This window comes from Puma concolor, chromosome A1 (genome assembly GCF_028749965.1).
Source record: "Puma concolor isolate L17-30 chromosome A1, mPumCon1.1.hap2, whole genome shotgun sequence".
NCBI classification, from domain to species: Eukaryota; Metazoa; Chordata; class Mammalia; order Carnivora; family Felidae; genus Puma; species Puma concolor.
Genome location: NC_141667.1, coordinates 147,790,639 through 147,815,271, shown reverse-complemented (window position 1 = coordinate 147,815,271; position 24,633 = coordinate 147,790,639). Strand labels below are relative to the sequence as shown.

At 41.7% G+C, this 24,633-nt stretch overlaps 1 protein-coding gene across 2 annotated transcripts in view; it reads left to right on the top strand.

Annotated features, from left to right (window-relative positions):
- Positions 1 to 24,633, top strand: part of KCNN2 (potassium calcium-activated channel subfamily N member 2) — a 474,348-nt gene that overhangs the window by 426,395 nt on the left and 23,320 nt on the right. For both annotated transcript variants that reach the window (XM_086705936.1, XM_025924196.2), the window contains exons 7-8: positions 11,294 to 11,435; positions 24,002 to 24,112. In XM_086705936.1, coding sequence (XP_086562062.1) covers positions 11,294 to 11,435; positions 24,002 to 24,112 — 253 coding nt within the window. The remainder of the gene's footprint in view (positions 1 to 11,293; positions 11,436 to 24,001; positions 24,113 to 24,633) is intronic.

Here is a 24,633-nt window from a genome sequence, read left to right as displayed (position 1 = left end):
TCGAACTCCCGGACCGCGAGATCGTGACCTGGCTGAAGTCGGACGCTTAACCGACTGCGCCACCCAGGCGCCCCGATTTTTGTTTTATAAATCATGTATACAGGAGCTCCGGGGTGGCTCAGTCAATTGAGTATCAGACTCTTGATTTCAGCTCAGGTCTCTGATCTCACCATTCATGAGATTGAGTCCCACATTGGGCTCCGAGCTGAAGGCATGGAGCTGCTTGGGATTCTCTCTCTCCCTGACTCTCTCTGCCCCTCACATGGCTTGTGCGCTCTCTCTCTCACCTTCCCTCTCTCTCTCAAAAATAAAGTAGCTTTATTTTTTTTTATTTTTTTAATTTTTTTATTATTATTTTTTTTAATATATGAAATTTATTGTCAAATTGGTTTCCATACAACACCCAGTGCTCATCCCAAAAGGTGCCCTCCTCAATACCCATCACCCACCCTCTCCTCCATCCCACCCCCCATCAACCCTCAGTTTGTTCTCAGTTTTTAACAGTCTCTTATGCTTTGGCTCTCTCCCACTCTAACCTCTTTTTTTTTTTATTTTTCTTTTTTCCTCCCCCTCCCCCATGGGTTCCTGTTAAGTTTCTCAGGATCCACATAAGAGTGAAACCATATGGTATCTGTCTTTCTCTGTATGGCTTATTTCACTTAGCATCACACTCTCCAGTTCCATCCACGTTGCTACAAAAGGCCATATTTCATTTTTTCTCATTGCCATGTAGTATTCCATTGTGTATATAAACCACAATTTCTTTATCCATTCATCAGTTGATGGACATTTAGGCTCTTTCCATAATTTGGCTATTGTTGAGAGTGCTGCTGTGAACATTGGGGTACAAGTGCCCCTATGCATCAGTACTCCTGTGTCCCTTGGATAAATTCCTAGCAGTGCTATTGCTGGGTCATAGGGTAGGTCTATTTTTAATTTTCTGAGGAACCTCCACACTGCTTTCCAGAGCGGCTGCATCAATTTGCATTCCCACCAACAGTGCAAGAGGGTTCCTGTTTCTCCACATCCTCTCCAGCATCTATAGTCTCCTGATTTGTTCATTTTGGCCACTCTGACTGGCGTGAGGTGATACCTGAGTGTGGTTTTGATTTGTATTTCCCTGATAAGGAGCGACGCTGAACATCTTTTCATGTGCCTGTTGGCCATCCGGATGTCTTCTTTAGAGAAGTGTCTATTCATGTTTTCTGCCCATTTCTTCACTGGGTTATTTGTTTTCCAGGTGTGGAGTTTGGTGAGCTCTTTATAGATTTTGGATACTAGCCCTTTGTCTGATATGTCACTTGCAAATATCTTTTCCCATTCCGTTGGTTGCCTTTTAGTTTTGTTGGTTGTTTCCTTTGCTGTGCAGAAGCTTTTTATCTTCATAAGGTCAAAGTAGCTTTAAAAAAACCATGTATGTAGATAAGGTATACTATTGAGTTCCATTTCAAGATCTTAAAAGGGGGGATTGGGTCCCCTAGGATTGAGAACTATTGCTTAAATGCAGGTCTCTGTTCAGGGAAATCTTTCCTGATGGGCACACACACCCTCGGGCTTTCTCCATCTTTACTTTTAGGAACCAACTTGGTACCATGGCTCTCAGACCTGAAAGTTCTCTCCAGAGAGGGTCATATTTCACTAAACTCTTTATCAAAGAGACCCCGAATGCTGCTAAGTCTTCCAAGTATGTCGAGGGTATGTTAATGTGCTACCATTGTCTTCCTGTAGGTTTTTAACCTAGATCATTGTAAAATAATTATGGAGAACTAAGACTGGTAACGTATTGACAGGCAAGTCATTTCTGAACTCCCTCATTCTCACAGAAATGAAAATGCATAAATGAATAATAGACACCGTCTTCTCAGGGAAACATAATGTCATTCTTCAAGTTTAAAAATCCATTCTATTATCCCCATTATTTCCTATAGAGACTTTTAGCTTTATTTCACAGGAAGCCTATGCTCTTACAACATATCCACTGATGGCAGTTACCCAAAGATCAATCTTCTGTATCCACACAGTGGATGAAATTCTCATTAGCCACAGTTAAACACATGAAAAGAAATCGGTCAATTTATAGAACTACTCTCCCTCCAACACACACACACACACACACACACACACACACACACACCACAGGCACAGAACAGGTGAGGAGGAAGCAAAAGGCAGAGAGAAATGGGGGAAGGAGAGAGGAAGAGAGAGAAGCATTTAGCTTTGCGATTTTCCAAATTACCAGAAGAGAGGAAAACATTCCAAACGTGCAAGCGTACAAGAGCAGGATGAAATCAAAATAGAAAACTCACTTTGGTGGGGTATCCCAGTGACTCAGTCAGTTAAGCATCCAACTCTTGATTTAGGCACGGGTCGTGATCTCACAGTTGATGAGTTCAAGCCCTGCATCAGACTCTGTACTGACAGCATGGAGCCTGCTTGGGATTCGCTCTCTGCCTCTCCCCTACTCACACTGTCTCTCTGTCTCTCCAAATAAATAAACAAACTTAAAAAAGAAAAGAAAACTGACTTTCGTGTGTTTTAGAGTTAATAAAGAATTATGCATTTAATGAAAATCAGAACTGGCTCTGGCCTAAATTACAATTGGGCTTTACAAATAGCCTTTTACTACCTATCTCTGCTGCTTTTCTTGGGATCTACTTATCAGTAGTGAAGGAAGTCAATATGTTGGGACCCCTGAGGTCATAAAGACATGTTTATGTTTTCACAACTCACTGATAAAAAGAAAAGCAGGGAAACAGGAAGGGATAAGAAGAAAGTCACATTGATTGGGGCTGTTCACGTTCTCTGGCCTGAAGGAACTTTGTGTAAATTATTTATGGAGTAATGTTATACATAAAAGTACTAATATCTTCACTTTAGAGGGCCTTCGCTTAGAAAGGTATTTAGTAAAATCTTTGCACCTACTGGATTTTACATTTTATTTGAATTTAAGAGGATAATTTTAGGTGTCAGTGTTAACATTATTACATACTCATATCATTACTTTCAATCTGTTATATATTTTTTCCTCGATCTGTCTTTACCTTTCATATTCACACTTAGTACAAGTTACATGTCACCTTAGTATTCTTTGCCATCAGTTTTTCTCCCTTACCATATTTTGAACTTCTCATAAACACTTAACTATTTTTTGCTCATATACACGTTTCTGTGTAGATGTTCCACATATTATTGAATGAAGAACTTCTGAAATAAAGCTAATAGGTGGTTCTCAGCCTTGACAACACATTAAAATCACCTGGAAGCTTAAAAAAATATATCCATGTCATGGGATACCAGGCTTTTGCATAGTTATTATTTTTTTTAATGTTTATTATTGAGAAAGTGCAAGTGGGTGAGGGGCAGAGAGACAGGGAGACACAGAATCCAAAGCAGGATCCAGGCTCTGAGCTGTCAGCACAGAACCTGATGTGGGACTTGAACCCACGAACTGTGATATCATGACCTGAGCTGAAGTAGGACGCTCAACAGACTGAGCCACCCAGGTGCCCCTTGCATATTTAGTTTTTAATGCTTCCCAGGTGATTCTAATATGCAGGTACAGGTGGCCACCTTTGATTTGGACCAGTGGCAAATAAGAGATACATGTCCCCCTTCCTTTCTGAGCGGTTGACACTCAGTACTTTTCTCCTTTGGCCCTAGGTGTATGCCTTCATTGGAGCTCTTTTTATGGTTGTATGTCTTAATTGAATCGCTTATTTTATTTGCTTTTACTTAAAATCAAAATTACAAGCACGTAGTTGGGGTTTGGAGCAAGATCATGTAGATCTTTCACTTCTCTGGGTCTTCAACTAGTAGACATCAAAGTATCAGCTTCATTATGGACATAAAACGGATCTGGACACCATCCCTTTGACTACAGCCCATTGGGCTGCCCAGTGTTCTGATGATTCACCACTAAAGTAGATGGAGTTGTAGGTACACCTCATAACCCAGGGGGAGTCATATCTCCTTGGGGAAGCTTATTGCACAGAAAACCAGATAGGTCTGCTCTGTGGGTAAGTAGAGCAGGGAGAGGGCCTGAGCTATGCCTGTTTGGTTCCTTTGCCCAGATTCTCCATCCCTTACCTCTTCAAATCCAGGAGTAATAGATTGCCTCCACCTTTCCCACCACAATACACAATACACAGGTTAAATGATTAAATAATGTTAGAGACAACCATTTTTCATCTTTAGCTGTGATCTCTTTTTCCCCCTCTTTGAAACTTTTTAAGATCTCCTTATTCCTAGTACTTTGAAATTGACCGTGGGGGCTCCTAGCTGGCTCAGTCGGTAGAGCATGTGACCCTTGATCTCGGGGTCATGAGTTCAAGTTCCATGTTGGGTGTGGAGCCTACTTTAAAAAAAGACTTAAGGGGCGCCTGGGTGGCACAGTCGGTTAAGCGTCCGACTTCAGCCAGGTCACGATCTCGCGGTCCGTGAGTTCGAGCCCCGCGTCGGGCTCTGGGCTGATGGCTCAGAGCCTGGAGCCTGTTTCCGATTCTGTGTCTCCCTCTCTCTCTGCCCCTCCCCCGTTCATGCTCTCTCTCTGTCCCAAAAATAAATAAACGTTGAAAAAAAAATTTTAAAAAAGACTTAAAAAATTAATTAATAAAATAAAAACCGAAGCTCAGAATAATTAGAAAAATAATAAAAATGAAAAAAATAAATAAAATTTACTGTGACCACCCCCCACTCCTATTGACTTAGGTCTTTTCTTATTCCCAACGCAGATACCAACTAGAATCTTTGAGATCCCTGCCTTCCAGTTTTCCTGGAAAAACCAAAGAAATAAAAGAATGTTTTCATTTCTTTCCTTCCACTTTCTGTGTTCTAGAAATTCAGTTATTAGGCCATCTATGTTGATTCTCTGAGAACCAACCTTTATCTTCTCCTTTACCCTTGTCTTTTTGTCTTTTCTACTTTCTGGGAGGTTTCTTCCAATTTATATTCTTATCATGTTATGTTATTTTTTCACTATAATATTTTTTTAAGTTCCCCTCTTTTATTCTTTGCACATTTTTGTTAGTATCCTGTTCCTGTTTTATGGATGCCATCATTTCCCTTAGGTCTTTCCTGACAGAAATTAGAGAGTTCAGGACTCCTGTCCCCATCACCCTGCATTGTGTCCAGGTTCTCCTGTTTCTTCCCTCCTCCCATTCTTTCTTTGCTTTCTTCCTTTTTTGTCTGTATCTTTTCTATAGAGAATATACTTCAAATGTGCGCTGACCATCTATGGTTCTTTCATGTCAGGAGTGGGAATTGGGAGCTCTGTATGGGGAGAGGAGCTTGTTGTCTGGTGAAACTTCCTGTAGGGTGGGTAAGTGGACAGCTGCATTTTTCGTGAGGGAATCCTTGATGTTGGTACATGAATGCCTTTTCACTGAAACTGTTCTGTTTCTCCAAAGGAAAATATTCTTTGTCTATAATAGTGAATTCTATTATAGGGTCAGGGATGGGGAGTGAAGAAAGGAAACTGGAGAAGCTGTTATTCAGTTTGGAAACTTGAATTTCATCCCCATGTTTTTGGCCCCAAACAACTTTCCTGACCTTAGCTGGGCCCTGGGTCAGAATCTCCAGTCTGTCCCCAGAGAATGAACTCTGTCTCCTGTTAGTTGTCTGGTAGTACCAACCAGGGACAGGCACCTGACCCTCTGCATGATACCTGGTTTCTTGAAGTTGTGAACCTTCCATGGGTTCTATGACACTTTGTGCCTTTTAATTGGAGGTATTTAGGCCATTTATATTTAATATGGTTACCAATATGCTTGGATAAATCTGTCCTCTGGCTGTTTGTTTTCTATTTGTCCCATCTTTTCTTTGTCCCTTTTATCTATTTCTGCTTTCTTTTTGGATTACTTATTTTTTATTTTTCCATCTTGTATCCTTTAATGTGTTATTAGTTAGTACACTTTGGTGTATTATTTTAGTGGTTCTTCTAGGGTTACAGCATACCTAGACACTTAGGTATACTGTAACTAAATTATCACAGTCTTATCTTCATTTGAAATGATACCACTTACTACAACCTGTCTTTAAGTGATATTGAACTACTTCACATATAGTACTTGCACTTCTCCAGCCTTGGGGTTTTATATGCATGTACTGATCACTACTCAGCTGAATAATCAGGAAGACTCCTGTGCAGATCTCTGGGTGTCCCTCAGTGCAGACTTCTTCTGTCTGGATTTTGACGCTTTGAACTCCAGATCTCTCTGGATTTCCAACTCTGTCCCTGAACTTGGGGAGAATTTTGGACAGTGCCTGGTTTCTCTCCCTCAGCTACATCCTGCAGATTCTCTTCAGATATTAAGCTGAGGCGATTGTATGACCACTTTGGTTGTTTACCATCTCTCAGGGATCACTGTCCGTTATTAGTAGATGATCTGTGTCTTGTTAACCATTGTTTCAAATATTTGGTCTGGTTTTGTAGTTGTTTCAGGAGGCAGTGTAAATCCAGTCCCTTGTTTCTTCTTGGCTGGAAATAGAATTCCTTGTGTACTTTTGTTTGTATAAAAATGTGTTATTTTTCATGCTCTGATTTCTCCTTTCTTTCTTTTTGTTCTTGTGGGTTTAGACATTTTTTTCAACTGCCTTACTATCCTTTAGTGGTATCTTTGGAGAGAAAGGTGGATTCACAAGAGGCAATGGGTGGTGGATCAATCACATGCATTTAAATCTCCATAATACTTTTTACTCTACAACCAAGGCTGGTATGAGAGATCAGAGCTGACAATTGAGATGAAGTCTTTTTGCCATTTGTAGTATTAACAGTATGTTTAACAGAAGAAGACTAATGAACGTAGTTTGTCAGCTGTTAACCTCCAGTGTTGAATTATTTTTTGTCAGTGTAAAAATACCTAGAAGTTGCCCACAGATCTTGGAACAGAACATGACAGATCTGATTCGCATTAATTGATGAGCAAGACTCATTCCTGTCCCCTTTTTGTATCTCTGTATATGTGATCCTGAAGGCCTAGAATGTGGCTAGGGGCACATCAGTTTGAGAACAAATGTTTCACATTGTCATCTACTTAATTCAATAAAGACATAGTCTTTGTCCTTAAATTCTTTATAGTTAAGATTCTAGGAGCATGTTAGATGAGCAAATTACACATTACATGTCTTATGACCCAAGTTAACGTTGGCTGATGGTGCTAGACATCTCTACAGAGGACCACCTGAAGTACCCTGTTGACCAAAAGCTATGTGGAGTCTGGAAAAGGGGACCAATGAGTAGATTCTCAAAATACAAATCAGGGCTAGGGGGGTGGAGGAGGAATCGCACCTGTAAACAAAGCCATGAAAGAGGATGGCATAGTGCCAGCCACTCGTGTGGCCAAAGCTCCTGTTGCTTCTGGAAAGATGCTGAGAGAGAGTCCGGGGTGCAGGGCAGATGCTACCTCATTCAGGGAAGAATTCAGTAATGCCCTGGGAAAAATAACCTGGCAAATTTAAACAAGTATCACAGAAAGCTGTCATATTTGTGATATAAGAACAAGTGGGAGACCCACTTGAGAAAATGGCAACAGTGAAAAAAATGAATGGAAACCAAGAAAAGGAATATTTTGCCTTTTTTCCAAACCTTTTTTTTTTTTTTTTTTAAATTTTTTTTTTTCAACATTTATTTATTTTTGGGACAGAGAGAGACAGAGCATGAACAGGGGAGGGGCAGAGAGAGAGGGAGACACAGAATCGGAAACAGGCTCCAGGCTCTGAGCCATCAGCCCAGAGCCTGACGCGGGGCCCGAACTCACGGACCGCGAGATCGTGACCTGGCTGAAGTCGGACGCTTAACCGACTGCGCCACCCAGGCGCCCCAGCCTTTTTTTCCAAACCTTAAAGCCAATCTCACAACCATTATGTCTATGAAACGTGCACTGCTCTAAAACAGTGCAGTAAGTCTTCTCTCCAAACTCCAGAGTTCTTATTTTAAAAGCTTGAGATCATCAGGCCTCCCTTGCTCTAATTTTAATCTTATTTGATGTATTTTTAATTAAACAAGGATTCATACTGATCAGAATTTGAAATTTGCCACTTTGAGTCATTTCTTCACGTCTTTCATAGAATAGTTCTTGTGAAGAAGGTTGGAATTGTCTAAGTTTGTGAAATAAACATCTGTAAACAGTGTCTTGAAATTTTTTTCTTTACCCTTTACATTGTGCAGATTAATCACTCACAGTGGTGTGAATCTGGCATAGTTCCAAACCTGGCAGTGTTCTAAGGGATAATATCATCCTGCTGATAAGTTTGATATTTTAGTTGCCAGGAAAGAAATCTTGATTATTCAAATAGTGCCTAATGCGGTTCCCTAATTGCTTCCCTCTTGACTATTCACAAGTAAGTATGTCTGAATGTAATATAAACATTAGTCCAAGATGTTATTTTTCCATATTGGTGAGCTACGTTTCAGGCAGATTTATTATTTCATAAGCAGAAAAAAAAATAATTTACCATTGAATCCCAAGCCCTAAAATACCAATTCCTAGAAAGTTTATTTCTAATTAGGCCCTTCACTACAGGATTACAGTGTCTGACCCAAAATAATGTGCGTAGTATATAATGAATATTGACAGAACGATAGAATGGTGTAATGCTTGAGAGTCTTTGCAAAGAGTCAAATTTGTGTATTTAAAACCTGGGCATTTATTAAGGTAAGCAACTAAAGAGGAATCGGGTTGCCTAAACGTTCCAGTGAATGCTTTTTATGGTAATTTTCAAAACTGTTTACTTCTCCGAGCTTTGGAAACCAAATTGGAAAGAACAGATGGGCAAGCTCTCCATACCCACGACGAAGTTGAGATATCTTTGTGGACACCAGCCATGAAGGTTTCCCTTAGAGACCTTTGTTCATAGTCTGAAATCTCACACGCCTCTTTGTAGGTGCACATGTGTCCTGGCCATTCATGGTGTGGAAATAACTTGAGGATTTCACTGGCACACGATCGCATTTTCTAAGTGATTGAGGATACCTGGTTGATAGAGGGTGGGGACTATCACTGTTTTGGCCAAAAGGTTGCCTTGGTCTTAAAGTAATGATGTAACATGAGAAAATCCAAGCCAAGGGCTGAACACATAGCGGGTGCTCCACAAATACTACAGATGCATCAGGGAATTAGAGTCTTCACCTCTTCAGTGTCTCAGATCTTTATGTCGATCGTGCTTTGTTAAGAGGCCTTGTCTCACAAGTAAAGACTGTATGGGACATGAGTGCCCCTGCCACCCCTCTCTTGTGCAGCACACACCCACACCAGGGGAGTGTGTTCCCTATTTTAGGCAGGTGCTTGATGAAAAATACAGAGAGCCCCAATATCATGAAAGAGTTATCATCTAAAGCTTATTTCAAAGGGTCTTGTTTTAAAAAATTGTTTTAATGCTTATTTTTGAAAGAGAGAGAGAGCATGAGTGAGGAAGGGGCAGAGAGTGAGAGAGAGAGAGAGAGAGAGGGAGACACAGAATCCAAAGCAGGCTCCAGGCTCTGAACTGTCAGCACAGAGCCTGATGCGGGGCTCAAACCTACCAACCATGAGACTGTGACCTGAGCTGAAGTCGGACGCTTAACCGACTGAGCCACCCAGGCGCCCCTAAGCGTCTTGTTTAAAATAAAAACCACATTCGCCCATGGAGGTCTTATTACACAGGCCCAGCATGCCCCCAGAGTAGGTCACAGAGCCTATTAGCTCATGTTGCAGCTGAAGTATAGCACCGATTGCATCACAGATGAGGGTGAATGCACTCATCTGTCTTCCTGGAAAGCTAGGAATGCACTTGACCTCTATTTTGGCAATGACAACCTCTCGACCTGGCCATTCTGGGAAGAGGAGTTTCTACAGCTGGGTCCTGGTGGCAGTTCACTAGGGTGGAATGGTGGAGATTTCTAGCCTCCTACCACCCAAGACTCACGGTGTGCTCTTTGGCAAGGATTGAGCATGGGCAAGCTAGGAGATTATGAGCATGCTTTGGAGAGCAAGAAATGAGGCCAGGAAAACCCTCCCCAGTGGTATCTGAGAGCTGTGAAGGAAAGTGGTCCTTAGGAGACGTTGGGTGAAGAACCAAGAATACCCGTGGTGACCAGAGTCTGGGGTCTGACTGCCGCGGAGACTAGAGGAGGGGCACTCTGCTCCATGACTACATAGCACACGCATCCAAGGCAAGTTCTTCTGGGGTAACAACTCACTTGGCCTCACTGTCGTGTGCATGGCGGATAGCAGTGTCTCCATGATGGGCCAGCATTACTGTTCAGTGCTGCTAATTCAAATAAACACTATAGGATATCTTTTTTTAAGGTTTGTTTATTTTTGAGAGAGAGCGCGAACGTGCAAGCAGGGGAGGGGCAGAGAGAGAAGGGGACAGAGGATCTGAAGCAGGCCCCACGCTGACAGCAGCGAGCCTCACGCAGGGCTCGAACTCAGAAACCGAGAGATCATGACCTGAGCCAAAGTTGGATGCTCAACCGACTGAGCCACCCAGGTGCCCCCATAGGATATATATTTCTGATATAAAAACGCTCCTCCTCCTCCACACCACAAAAATCTTGATACCTCAAAGACTAATTAGGATAAACTATATCCCTCCCTCTCTTTTTGACTGCAAGCTTTTCGTGTGTAACTAGTGAGGCAGTGATTTCTATCAAGCTCCGGTTCTGGGCAGGGACTGTGCAATCAGTGGCACATTTGTGTCTTCAAGGAAGCCAGCTAGAGCAGGACCTTCAGGTAGACAGTCTCAGTAATGTCCTGTGGGGGAGGAATACAGAGGATGCTGAGGGCATGCAGGGGAGGGGCTGGGAGAAGAGCAGAGAGAAAAGGCTCCACCTGCATTTAATTTGAAGGATGACTAGGAGTTGGCTCATCACAGAAATAAAGGTAGCAAAGGGAACAGCATGGCTCCTCCTACTGGAAGGGTGCGGGGAGAGATTACAGATTGCATGCAGTACCACATACGGTCCCATTAAGTTGGGCACATCAGCAGGCGTCAAGGAATGAGGAACCATGAGAAAGGCATGGGCAGAGTTCAGAAAGAAATATGCATTTGTCAGTTTCTACCAGTGAAAAAAGCGCTTGTCCTGTTTTATAGCTTCCCTTTCAGACTGTTTTTCAAGTTGAGGAACGTCCTGATGTCTGTCAGATTGCTCAGGGACACCTCAATTTTATTGACACATAATAGTGAGATTTGAAAACCTTCCGGTAGATCAGTTTATGGACGCTACTTAGTGAATTCGCTGGATTGGATCAAATTGCCCTTGGCAGCCATACTGCAGATTAATTATAAAGGCCCGGCTCTGTTTGCTGTTTTGCAGGTACCATGATCAACAGGATGTTACTAGCAACTTCCTCGGAGCAATGTGGTTGATATCAATAACTTTTCTCTCCATTGGTTATGGTGACATGGTACCTAACACATACTGTGGGAAAGGAGTCTGTTTGCTTACTGGAATTATGGTAAGTGTCTTTTTACTTTGTTTCTTTTGCTTATCCTCTTAGACCATGAAGGCATGGAGGTGCACAGTGTGATTTGATTGCAAGCTACTAGGTTTCCCAACAGCCAGCAGCCAGTATAAATAATCAGTTCTAGGTTGCGAGACAACATGGCTGGTTTTGATCTTCATTCTTAGCCTGATACAGCTCCATGAAGCATCAGTGGCTGTTGGATTGCTTTTTGTGGGGAGAGGCACTTGTTTTGACGAGCAAATCTGGTCTCCAAGCTGCAGCCAGGAAGTTCTTCATTTCAGTCTGGGTCCTCTCATTGTCATAAGAGCGAGGTACACTTTCTCTTCTCTGAAACGCACTTTCCTTATCTGCAAAATGCGGACCATAACAACCTATCCTGAAGTGTGCTGAAGGGCTGAAAAATTGCATTTTCTCAATCACAGAATTAGATTACAGTTGACCCTCAAGCAACATGGGTTTTGACTGCACGGTCTAAGGATATGCAGATTTTTTTTTTCCAATAAATACAGTGTAGTACTGTAAATGTATTTTCTCTTCCTTATGAGTTTCTTTCTTTCTTTCTTTCTTTCTTTCTTTCTTTCTTTCTTTCTTTCTTTCTTTCTTTCTTTCTTTCTTTCTTGGTTTATTTATTTATTTTGCGAGAGGGAGTGAGAGAGCATGAGCAGGGGAGAGGCAGAGAGAGAAAGAGAGAGAGAGAATCCTAGCACAGAGCCTGACGCAAGTCTCGAACTCATGAATAATGATGTCATGACCTAAGCTGAGACCAAGAGTGGGACACTTAACCGACTGAGCCACCCAGATGCCCCTTCCTTATGGTTTTCTTAATAATATTTTCTTTCCTCCATCCCGGGAAAGTTGACTTCTGAGCTCAGGTGTGAAGGGTGAATAGCCAGGCAGTGTGGCAAGAAGGAAGGGCATCCAGGAGGAGGAAATGGTTTATTTGAAGGTAGTGAGTCAAGGGGGAGCTTGGTACCTTCGAGCAAGGTCATTGGGCCAGGGGTGAAAAGTGGGACAGTGCCATGGCATGAGGCTGGGACGGGTGGCCAGGTCTTGCGGAACCCTTGAGAAAAGTCTGCTGCCCGTAGCGACATGTCACTGTTCTTCTGTGACGCAGCACAAGTTCCTACGTGATCACTACCCTGTACCCACCCCGATTTGACCAGGACTAATTGGTTCCATGTATTTTAGGTGTATACACATTGGAGGCCAGCAGGTTATCTCAAATTGATGACAATGTAGTATGAACTTTTCAGTGTTTAAGCCAGACGTAGCTTCTAATCGATGCACTGTGTTCAGTGACCTGGGTTCTGTCCATTTCTCATCTGCTTTGTGTAGTTTGGCGACAGCGAAAAGTATCATCTTGATGCTTCTTTGATCTTCTGCTTACATGTTGGGCTATGAGAACGAGTACCAGGAGCTCCTAAGCCAGGAAATTCCCAGCATTTCTGATGTTAGGCATCCCTCCCAATGCCGCCACTGCTGGCAGCAGAGGGACAGGATCTCCATGTGAGGGCCTCTGAATGGTGGCCAGGGCAACACGCACCCTGCTAGCAGCTGCCTCAGAAGATTGTTCCAAGAGTTCTAACTGGCTGGAAGGACTGAGCTGCCCAGGGCATAGATGGAGTGGGAACATTCTTCTCCCACTTGGTAGTAACCAAACGGGGATTAAGGCAGCTAGATGTGAAAATAAAATCTGGGCCAATTTTAAGGTCATCAGTGGTAACGAGAGGCCCATCTCAAGTCCCAATTGTACAGAATACGATCTGGGGTTATAATTTAACATGGTTTGCTTGTACAAGAAAAATAGTTTTGTGCATTTTAATGAACTTTTTTGTTTTTTTGTTTTTTGTTTTTTTCATTACAACGGGTAGCGCCCATTCTGCTCACTGTTGGATCACTTCCTCCTTTTTCCTCAGAAGAGATAGCATTTTATCATATAGCATAATGCTTTGGGAAATGAAATGTGCATGGGTGTATTTTTGGAGGGCCATAACAAGCCCACGAGGGACATGAATGATGCTATTTATACACACAGAACTGGTAATTACAGAGTCTTTCCCCTTAAGCTTCTTAGAAACAATTTCCTTGGTGTTCCTTTCTGGCAAGATGTCCCCCCCCCCCCACTCCTTTATTGTTGAATCAGGTATGACTCAGGGCTTGTGCAAATAGCCTAATATGCAGTGGATCATAGCCAGATTGGAGATTAACCTTGCCTGGATCCTGTGGTATTTGTAGCTTTCCTTGCTTTTTTCTTTGCCCTTCCTGTCTTTCTAGCCTCATCAGACAGCACAAATCTATTTAGTTGTTTGAACCGCTCCTTTGCTTAGATGTCACTGGTGATCCTACTTCACAAAAGACATGAAGTTATAATCCACTTATAATCTATATGGACACAAATGTGTTGTGTGCACTGAAATTTATAGCGACCTCATTGCCACTGTCTAGATTCATGGTGAAACAGGCCCTCTGTTCTCAGCCTGAGAAGCTCCACTCTATTTCCCTTCTAAGGGACAGATTCCTTCCCTTCCCTTCCCTTCCCTTCCCTTCCCTTCCCTTCCCTTCCCTTCCCTTCCCTTCCCTTTTTCCTTCCCTTTCCTTTCCTTTTTCCTTCCCTTTCCTTTCCTTCTTCCTTCCCTTCCCTTTCTTTCAACATTTATTTGTTTTTGAGAGACTGAGGGAGACAGAGCCTGAGCAGGGGAGGGGCAAATAGAGAGGGAGACACAGAATCCGAAACAGACTTCAGGCTCTGAGCTGTCAGCACAGAGCCCGGCATGGGGCTCGAACCCACGAACTATGAGATCATGACCTGAGCTGAAGTTGGACGCTCAACCGACTGAGCCACCCAGGCACCCCGGGACAGATTTCTTTCTTAACTGGCCCCACCCAAAATGGTTTACTTGCATGTAGAGAAATTCAGTAATCTTGGACGAGCCTATGTGAAATGCTAGGAGGAATAGGATTGTGTCTGTCCCTAGCCCAGGCAGCCTCCCGTTGAGTCGGGCCCCAGAGCAGTCTCCTGGGGGCAAGTTGGGGAGTTAATTCTATCCCTTGTAAATTTCCCAGGGATCAGCAGTGTATGGCTGGAGGTTTCCTACAAACTTGTACAGTGTTTGCCTGTGCAGTGTTTGGCTGGCAGTATAGATACCTAGAAAAAGATCACTTGTTTTCACAGTTCATATAAAAGGTTAGTTTCCTTAAGCTGAAATATGTTTCGTCAGATACTCCCCCCCTCCAAGAGACTTAAATACCAGTTTGTCACCTGGGGATTATCTAAGCCAGATATGGCTTCCTTTTGGGGGGGGGGGGGATTTATTTGTCTGTTGCCCCTTGGGCTTTCTGCAATGCATGTTTAGATAAACTGTACAATGTCAGATTTCCCCTGGGCCATCTCTCTCTCTCTTTCTCTCTCTCTCTCTCTCTCTCTCTCCCCCTCTCTCCATCTGGCCCCTACTAAATTGTGAAAAAGAAATACGATTTACAATACTTCTGAGAGAGGACAGGGCCATCCCTGAATCATCTTGTATATTTTCTCCAAAGTACTGTATTTCTTTGTTTTCTCTTATATTTGAATTTTCTGGTTCTTGTGTTTTGAAATTGATAGAATTTATACCTTTATGTGTTTTTTTTTTACTTTGACATAAGATACAGTCGATCCACATGCTAACATCTAAAACACTTACCCATTTCAAAAATGTACAAATAAAGAAATGAGCACTGCATTTCTTGATAAAGCTAATGAAACGAATGAATTATTTTGTGGCATCATCTTAGATGTTCACATTTCATTGGTTACAAACCCAAAATTAAACCGTGATTTAAAATTTTTAAATAGCTTAATTTGTGTCATGAGTGATATTTTTGGGAGCCAAGGACATTAAGATTAATCTGCAGTGCTCTGGGCAGAAATAAATTGTTAGACAATGAGGAGAGAGAGTTTTCCAGAATATTTCTAAGAGAGTAACAAGTGAACATTTCAAAAAATAACCTCTCCTCACTTGAAATATCAATTGTGAATACAAGCCAATCAGGCAAAGCTTTTCTCATAGTTTTTACAACTTCGTTTACAATGTTCTACATAAATGATGATGGAAATGCTAGAATAACGGGATCTCAGATACTGAAACGTGTGATAGGTCAGACAAATCACGCAGAAAGTTCCTTTTTTACCAAGACCTACCTGATAGTAAAGCCGAGGAGACAAAGATCTCATTCTCTCTCCTGGATAGTATTTTAAAACCATAAAATCCTAGGATCGTATAATAAGTCACTCATCACCCTTCCAGAGAAAAGCCATGAAGGTTGTAATTCCTTTTTTCTCCTTATTCATCTGTCTTTCCTCTGTGGGGTTGTACCAAGGACCTGAGGATTCATTAGTGTGGATGTCACCATAACCAATGGCATGAACTCTCTCAATGGCTTTATTCTTTTGGTTGAAGGTGGCAGGCAGGCAACCTTGTGAGATTGTTGTGTCTTCGCTATTGTCGGCTCGAGCTGGTTTCTCATGATCTCCAGCTGGATGCAGAGAAGGGAATTGTTTTGCTTAGCATTTAAAAGGTTATCCTGTCTGCCCTTTCATATCTGCACATCTAGACAAAACACATTCTGGAAGCTCTCATCTCCCCTTGCTTATGAATACAGATGATTGTTTCAAGAGGACAATACAACCTCATTGGTGACAGAGTATCTCCTGTCTTATATGAGAATGAAGGTCCTTCGTTCGTTTGCAATTTTCACTTCTCCATTTCTGTGGAATTATGACGTCTCTTGTGGGCCCTTTGTGTAGAATATGGATGACCAGATTTGGGGGCAAAATTACCTTTAAACATGAAGTGTCATCTGCCCCATCCTAGGGACACAGGTTGGTGTGTGATAAATGGTCCCCTTGGACTTCCACAGGGTCCCCCCATGGATTCCTCAACTCAAGTGAGTCCCTTTCAGAAGTGTGATTTAGGTTTTGCTCAAACACTTCTGCATTTCATAACAATTGAAAAATCATGGCACCAGTGAATCTTTCAAGTTTTACTTAGGGAACAACAACAATAATATAGTCATTAATTTTTATACCATCTTAGGATGAGAACTTCGGATAATAATCCTGTCAGCATCAATTTACCCCAGTGTTGAGGAGCCTTAATTGAAGGTCCCATGGTGGTTCAGTCAACTGTCAGAGGTGAGCAGTTTTAATCCTGAAGGGTAGGATTACACACTACACTGTCCACTCAGTCTGAGAGTATTCCAAAACATAGCCATAAATTAGCAAGAGCTTATAAGGAAAATGACTGGTATTCAAGAGGGCTAAACCTAAGGTCTGGTTATATTCCTGCTACTTTCTGTCTTTCCATTAAGCGATTTTTCTTTCCCTGCCAATGGATATGGAAATCCCAAGAAACTTGGTACTGCATGTATGAATAAGCAAAATAATAATAATAAAATAAAAACCTAGGATCCTTTATATGTGTCTTACACAATTTGGCATCAGGTGTTTACTATCAAATACTAACTTTGAAGAAGTTTTTAATTTACTTTTCATTTCTTTTGGGGGGTCTTTCTGGTGTATTCACCGAATCTCATCAAATAAAGGCTCAGTGTGGAAAGCCTATCTTTAAATTCTTAGGATAGTTCCTATTTTGTGCAGGGTAGCAGGAGGGGTACCACGGGCCTATTCAGCCCTAAGGCTAAATTCCCCACCAATGCCCCCAAGCCGACCTTCATTTCTGCACAAGAAACTTCCTTAAGAAAGATGACCGCTGGTTTCTCTCAAGCACAGGCAAATAGAGGCGGCAGTTGTTGTGACCTTCTAGCTTTTGACTTGTAGATGCCATGGTTCCACCTAAGTTTTCTAAACTATCAGCATTTTTAGTTGGCAAGGCTGGCCTTCCTGTCTCTAAAGTACATGCACTCACACTAGCGCCCGTTGCTAATGAGATTTAAACCCGGGGATGAGTCATTGTTGATGACCAGAGTTCTGTGCCACTTTCCAACCATCCATGTACAAGAATGAGCTGAACAAGTAATTCACTCTGAGGGAGACCTGGGTTTTCCAGGCACCGGTTTTATCCCTGAACTCAAAAAACCACACACACCTCCCCTCTTCCATTGGATGAGGACATCGTACCTGACCTCTGCCCTCCTATCTGCAAGTACCACCCCGTCTTTGATAAACTCGGGGCATTTCTCATCAAAATTACCTTGTCATTGATTTTCACGACCCAAGGAGATCTTGCAGAATTCCAGTAGGATGTAACAACAAAGCTGAGTCTTTTAGAGAATTCTATTTGCCAGAACTTTCATGAAAAAATATTTATATCAGACAAGGGCACTAAAATCTATTTATTGTTCTATAGACTGAGTCACTCAAGCCCAGGGACAGAAACATGGGCAGTATTTTCAAACTCTCATTTTACCTTCCTCTTGGAGGATAAGCTGATATTTTTAAATGAAAAATATTAATCAGGCTTAAAGCTGCTTTATTAATTTGGATGTATCTTAAGGAAAAAGCATGATTTTTTTTTTTCAAATTAACTATGTTTTGATAAATTTTAATTACTGTTAGTCAAAGAAATTGGCTATCACACTGAAGTTTGAGCTTTTAGGAGTGATTATTAGAACTGCAGGAAGATAATTAATTTAATGCTGGAGTATTTTGAACACTAGCATTTTTTTCATTAGTCCTTCTTGGTGAGGGTGGGGATTCTGGGACTTCTAAAAGAAAATTACACATTTCAGTATTTGCGTCAAATCTTTGGCAGCTGCCTTTTTAAAATCAGAATCAAAACCTTTACCCAAAGGTCCTAATAAAGGAATTTCCCTTCTGTACAGGCTTGCATCCTTAAATGGTTAAAAGCTTGCTCCCAGAATGGTTTATCGAAAAGCTTCTCGAAAGTATTTGCAGGATGAGAACAACCAGGTGACCTGAAGTAAAATTATGGGAGTACTTTGAACTTTTCCAACATTGTGTGATAAAATTACCTGGGGGAAGATGAACGTCTCTTTTGGGCATCCTGGGGGCCAACATGGCTTACGATTTCTGTGCTCTGATGAGGAAATATAGAGTGGAGAAAAGTATCATATTTAAAATTTTTTAAAGTTTATTTATTTTGAGAGACTGAGTCAGTAGGGGAGGGGCAGAGAGAGAAAGGGAGAGAGAATCCCAGGCAGGCTCCATGCCATCAGCACAGTCTGATGTGGGGCTTGAACTCACAAAGTGTGAAATCATGACCTGAGCTGAAACCAAGAGTCCCACTCTTAAATGACCAAGCCACCGAGGTGCCCTGAAAACTATTGTATTTTATTTTTAAAGTGTATTTATTTATTTTGAGGGGGTAGGGCAGAGAGACAGAATCCCAAGCAGGCTCCACACTGCAACACAGAGCCTGACGTGGGGCTCGAACCCACGAACCGTGAGATCATGACCTGAGCCAAAACCAAGAGTCAGACGCCCAACTGACTGAGCTACCCAGGTGCCCCAAAAAGTCCTGTATTTTAATTTGGCAGCAGCTAAGACTCTTCAGGTGTTGGTATTCAACTACTACTTAGGCACTCTGGTCGTCATTTGTGTGCTTCACACTGAGCTGACATAGGGAGATGAACATTCATAATTACCTCTTCTATGGACAAGGCCTTTCTCCCTCCTCTTCCTCTCTCTCCCTTGCAACATCTAATTTGTTAGAAGGAAAGAAGATACACCAGCTAAGGAGAGCCTCAAGATTTGCTTTTAATATATTGGCTTCATAAACACTGTGTTCTCTTCATTTAGTTTTTAGGTGCCTGAGCATCTTGAAGGGACAGGCCAATGATCTGTTTAGTTTTTCCATCGTAACATAAACGAAATGGGAGAAAAGTAACCAGGATACACTTTCTGACTCTGGTGAAAGGAATATGACTCATCTTGTTAAAGACATACAGGGATCTTCATTTCAGAGAGTAACATATGTTCATCCCAACTGTTTCCACATCCATTGTGATGACGACAACTTTGGAGAAAATGTTGTAAAAGCATGTTTACTCTCATTTGTATTCATTTGATGAAACAGAACGCTCCTGGAAATAGATACTGAGTGGACAGCAGCGTCACACCGTGACTTAAATGACTTAAATGACATTGATGTTGGCAGGGATTTACTTCGGACCTAGAAAGCTTTCGGAGGTGAACCAGCAATTTTGCATATCTCCACATTTATTTTATTTTTGTAAAGTTACTGTTTTGAAACCCAATTCTATACACATGGCATCCTCGTCTGGTTTATTCAGGACCTGGGGACATAGAAGCGTATGGCTTCCCTAATTAAAATGAAAGTAAAGGAGGGGCACATGGGTGGCTCAGTTGGTTAAGCGTCCAACTCTTGATTTCAGCCCAGGTCATGTCTCATGGTTTGTGAGTTCAGGGCCCTCATCAGCGAAGAGCCTGCTTAGGATTCTCTCTGTCCTCTCTCTCTATGCCCCTCCCTCAATCATGCTCGTTGTCTCTCTCTCAAAATAAATAAACTAAAAATAAATAAAGGAGTGACTGTATATGAACAGAAAGAGGTTTCCTAAGTGGCTCTTGAGGTGCCATCAAAGGGTACAGCTAGGATAATGGAGTGACATACACAGGTAATAGTTGCAGTAATTCCCAAATTGTCACACTCCCTTGCTTTTGCAGTTTGCAACAGCGATACTCATTTTCGTGCACAAGACTTTGGGGGATCTAGAGAACACTCAGCAAGGAATGGGCCAGTAGCAGGAAAAAAGAGAGCCCAAGAATAAACACAAATAAAAATCGACTTTCAAAGGCTCTTGATACCAGTGATTTTCCACTCCTGTTAGGGTGTTGATTTCTTTCCAGAAGGATCTCAGCAGTGGCCACCTGCCAGGGGAAAACAATACTCAACTTTGAGTGCCAACTGCCGCTCTCAGATATCTAACAGTGGAAGCCCCTCAGATTTTTACATTTTCTGCTTATTCAGAAAGCATCCCTGCTCTTGAATCTCTTGTAACTCACTGACTGACAAGCACCTGGGAACAGCCTGCAGGTGATCCTATATTTCTCGAGCAAGTGTTGCCCTCCAGTGGGTAGGTATAGACAGCCATCTTGAGTGGCCACAGATTCCATCCGCTGATTGTGATTAGCCCCTTATCAGTACACCAAAACTGTGTACATTTTGTGGCAAACATTTGAAAGTGAACAGAATAGATGGGTATGCTTCCAAAGACCATTTTTTTTTAATTTCAAGTATAGCTGATATACAATATAAGTTTCAGTGTATAACGCAGTGACCTGACATTTCTATACATTAGAAAATGATCCCCGTAGGTCTAGCTACCCTCTGTCACCCATATAAAGTTACCACAATATTATTTACTATATTCCCTGGAATGTATTTTCTATCTCTATGATTTATTTTATAATTGCAAGTTTGTTTTCTATATTTATTAGTCTCTTTCTGTGATGTCCGTTTTTTTTAAAAACTCCACATACAAGAGAAACCATATAGTACGTGTCTTTCTCTGACTTCTTTCACTTAGCATAAAACCTTCTAGTTCCATTCATGCTGTTTCCAATGGCAAGATCACATTCTTTATGGCTGAGTAATATTCCATTGTGTTGACATACACAACATTTTTATCAGTTCATCTATTGATAGACACTTAGGTTGCTTCTGTGCCTTGGCTATCTTAAATAATACTGCAATAAACATAGGGATGCATATATCTTTCCAAATTATGGCTTTCATTTCCTTCAGGTAAACACCCAGAAGTGGAATTACTGGATCATATGGCAGTTCTATTTTGAACATTTTTTGAGGAACTGCCATGGTGTTTTCCTCAGTGGTTGTACCAGTTTGCATTCCCACCAACAGTGCACGACGAGGGGTCCTTTTTCTCCACATCTTTGCCAACACTTGTTATTTCCTTTTGGTATCAGCCATTATGACAGGTGTGAGGTGGTATGGATTGGATTTGTATTTCCCTGATGATTAGTGACGTTGAACATCTTTTCATGTGTCTATTGGCCATCTGGATGTCTTCCTGGGAGAAATGTCTGTTTGGGTTCTCTGCCCATTTTTGATCAAGTTATTTGATTTTTCTGGCTATTGAGTGAGTTGTAGTTCTTCATATATTTTGGATATTAACCCCTTATCTGAATACCTATCATTTGCAGATATCTTCTCTGTTAGGTAGGTATGTTGCCTTTTTGTTTTGTTGATGATTTCCTTCACTGTGCAAAAGCTTTTTAGTTTGATATTGTCCTTTTATTTTTTGCTTTTGTTGCCCGTGCCTGAAGAAACAAATCTAAAATTTACTCCTCAGAGTGATGGCCAAGAGTTTACTGCCTATGTTTTCTCCTAAGACTTTTATGGTTTCAGGTCTAACAGGTAGATCTTTAATTCATTTGCAGTTTATTTCTGTGTATGGTATAAGAAAGTGGTCCAGTTTTCCCAACGCCATTTATTGAAAAGACTGTCTTTTCCCCAGTTTTTTATTCTTGTCCCCTTTGATGTAAATTGACCATATAAGCATGGGCTTATTTCTGGGCTGTCTATCCCACTCCATTGATGTATGTGTCTGTTTTTGTGCTAGTACCGTACTGTTTTGATTACCATAGCTTTCCAGTGTAGATTGAGATCAGGGAGCATGCTACCCAGCTGTGTTCTCTGTGGTTCTGTACAAATTTGGGGCTCATTTGTTCTAGTTCTGTGACAAATACCATTGGAATTTTAATAGGGATTGCAATAAATCTGTAGATTGTTAATTCTTCCCATTCATGAGCCTGTTATATCTTTCCATGGATTTGTGTCCTTTTCAGTGTCTTTCATCAGTGTCTTACAGTTTTCAGAGTACAGGTTGCTCGCCTCCTTAAATTTGTTCCCAACTGTGGGTCCATTCTAAAAAATAAAATTAGGAGCAAATTAGGCATATAATTTTCTGACTTGCTTATTTAAATATTACGTTGTCTTTAAGTATCGCAGAAATAAAATTTTAATACAGCCATAACATATTACGGACACGGGCATGCTAGGAGCAACTACCACTCCTCAATATTAGATCCTGAAGATGAAGACTACCTTATATGGAAGATGCAGAGTTACTTTCATAATGAGTGATTTTCAGACCTATTTGTCATAAGGAAAGCCAGGGTACCTTATGGGAACTTGAGACTCTCCTGGCTAACTAGCCAGTGAGCATGTTACCATTTTTGTGAACATAAAGGTGATGCTATTAAAAACTAGTTCAGGGGTGACTTAGTCGGTTAGGCATCTGACGCTTGATCTCAGCTCAGTTCATGATCTCACGGTGAGATGGAACCCCATATCGGGCTCTGCGCTGGCAGTGCGGAGCCGCTTGAGATTCTCTCTCCCACTCAAAATAAATAAATACACTTAAAAAAACTAGTTTAAGAGGATTCAAGTCTGTTGAAAGATCCACAATTGTAACATCATGCTGTTGGGTGTCCCTCTTCACTGGGCTCCTGTGTGGACCCTGCCTTCGTTGCTCTGTGTCCACTGAGACAGTTGGGCAATATCTACTGCCCTGTGGCCCTCTCAGGGGAGTGATTCCTTCTGGAGGGCTGGACTTCCCTTTCACAGGCCTGTCAGGAGCTCTTCAGGCTGTGACAGCTCCTCAGTAGCTCCCCCTTCTCTCCTGGTAAGTCAGTTGTGCCCAGGACCCATGAGGTGGCAGCAACAGCATGACTTTGCCTAGACCGCCTCCTGCCGCCCACCCCCCAAGAGGTGCCCAGCCCTGCCTCCTGGCCCTGTATGTAATCACTGCTCTTACAACCAAGAAGTCCTCACACCTCATGCCCGTGATCATGGAGCAGGAAACTCTAATCCCTGGGGTACCACACAGTGTCTCACATCTCTTCCCAAGAGACCTGCACAGGGGCCTATCATTCAAAACACAGCGCGGCTGATCTTTTGCAAAATAAAGGTAACCCATGCCTTTCTTAGTATTGGTAAGCATCTGAACAGGACGACTATGCCTTATGTTCAACACTTTCTATGTCTCCATTGTCCAGGTTCAAATCACAGAGATCCTCCCATGATCTTGAAGTTGTGCATACACCGAGATAATGCAGCTCTCTCTTTTCATTCCTGGCACATCACAGTCAATTGGGTGGAAGACCTCTGGTCTTATCTTGAGAGAAGATTATGCAGTGTTATTTTTTTAGAGAATAATTGTTATTTCTATTCCATGCATTTATGCTAATTTACTCATCTATTACTTGTTCCTGTTATATTTCCAGACAGACTTGCTCTGTTTTTTAACAAATGTCTGAAATTTCAGCAAGTTGCCCCTTCACCATTTATTTCTTAGTATTAAAATATGTTTGATTCACATATTATGCTTGAGATCTTAAAATACGTGAACTAAGGTTTTGAATCCCAATCTCCGGGCATGCTACTTGTGTTTGTTGACCATGCATTTTTGGTCATAATTACTAAAGCCACTGAATGCTACTTTTTTTTTTTTTTTTTAATCTCCAGCTTCTTATGTACTTGGTGAAAAACATTTTTTACTGTGGCTGAGACCAAAAATCATAACTTGTTGGGGTTCTCTTCTCTTCTGATTTTCAGGGTGCTGGTTGCACAGCCCTGGTGGTAGCTGTCGTGGCAAGGAAGCTAGAACTTACCAAAGCAGAAAAACACGTGCACAATTTCATGATGGATACTCAGCTGACTAAAAGGGTGAGTTACCACCCCATGGATCTTCAGAGGGAAGATTTTCATGTGCTTTCCATTGCAGGGGTGGGCAATCGATTTCTGTTTTGACCTCTCAAGCTGAAACAACCTGGTTTAAAGTTAAGGCCTTCTTGGAATCTGTTCCATTTTTTCCCCCCACATTTTGAGAATAGGCCAGTCCTAACTTTACGTCAGCTAGGAAATAATTGGACAACCTTGGTATTTACTCAAGGATAAACCTAGACCACGTCAGTATAAACAAAGAGGCACACTTAACATTTCAGTTTGCAGGATACAAGAAGGGAGTGATATTAGATTGAATAGGAAGGAGCAGGCTGTCAATGTTATCTAGAAATTTAGAGTGTCATCTAGAGTGATGTAACAATGTTTTACTGAGCTTCTGTGAGCCAGTCTCTGGTCTAAAGACTGGGTGTGCAGGGACAATAAGAAACCACCAGCGACTTGTAGGACTCCAAGGAGCACAGACAGGCCCTTTCTGTGATTTAAAGGCTGTGCAAGAGATGAAG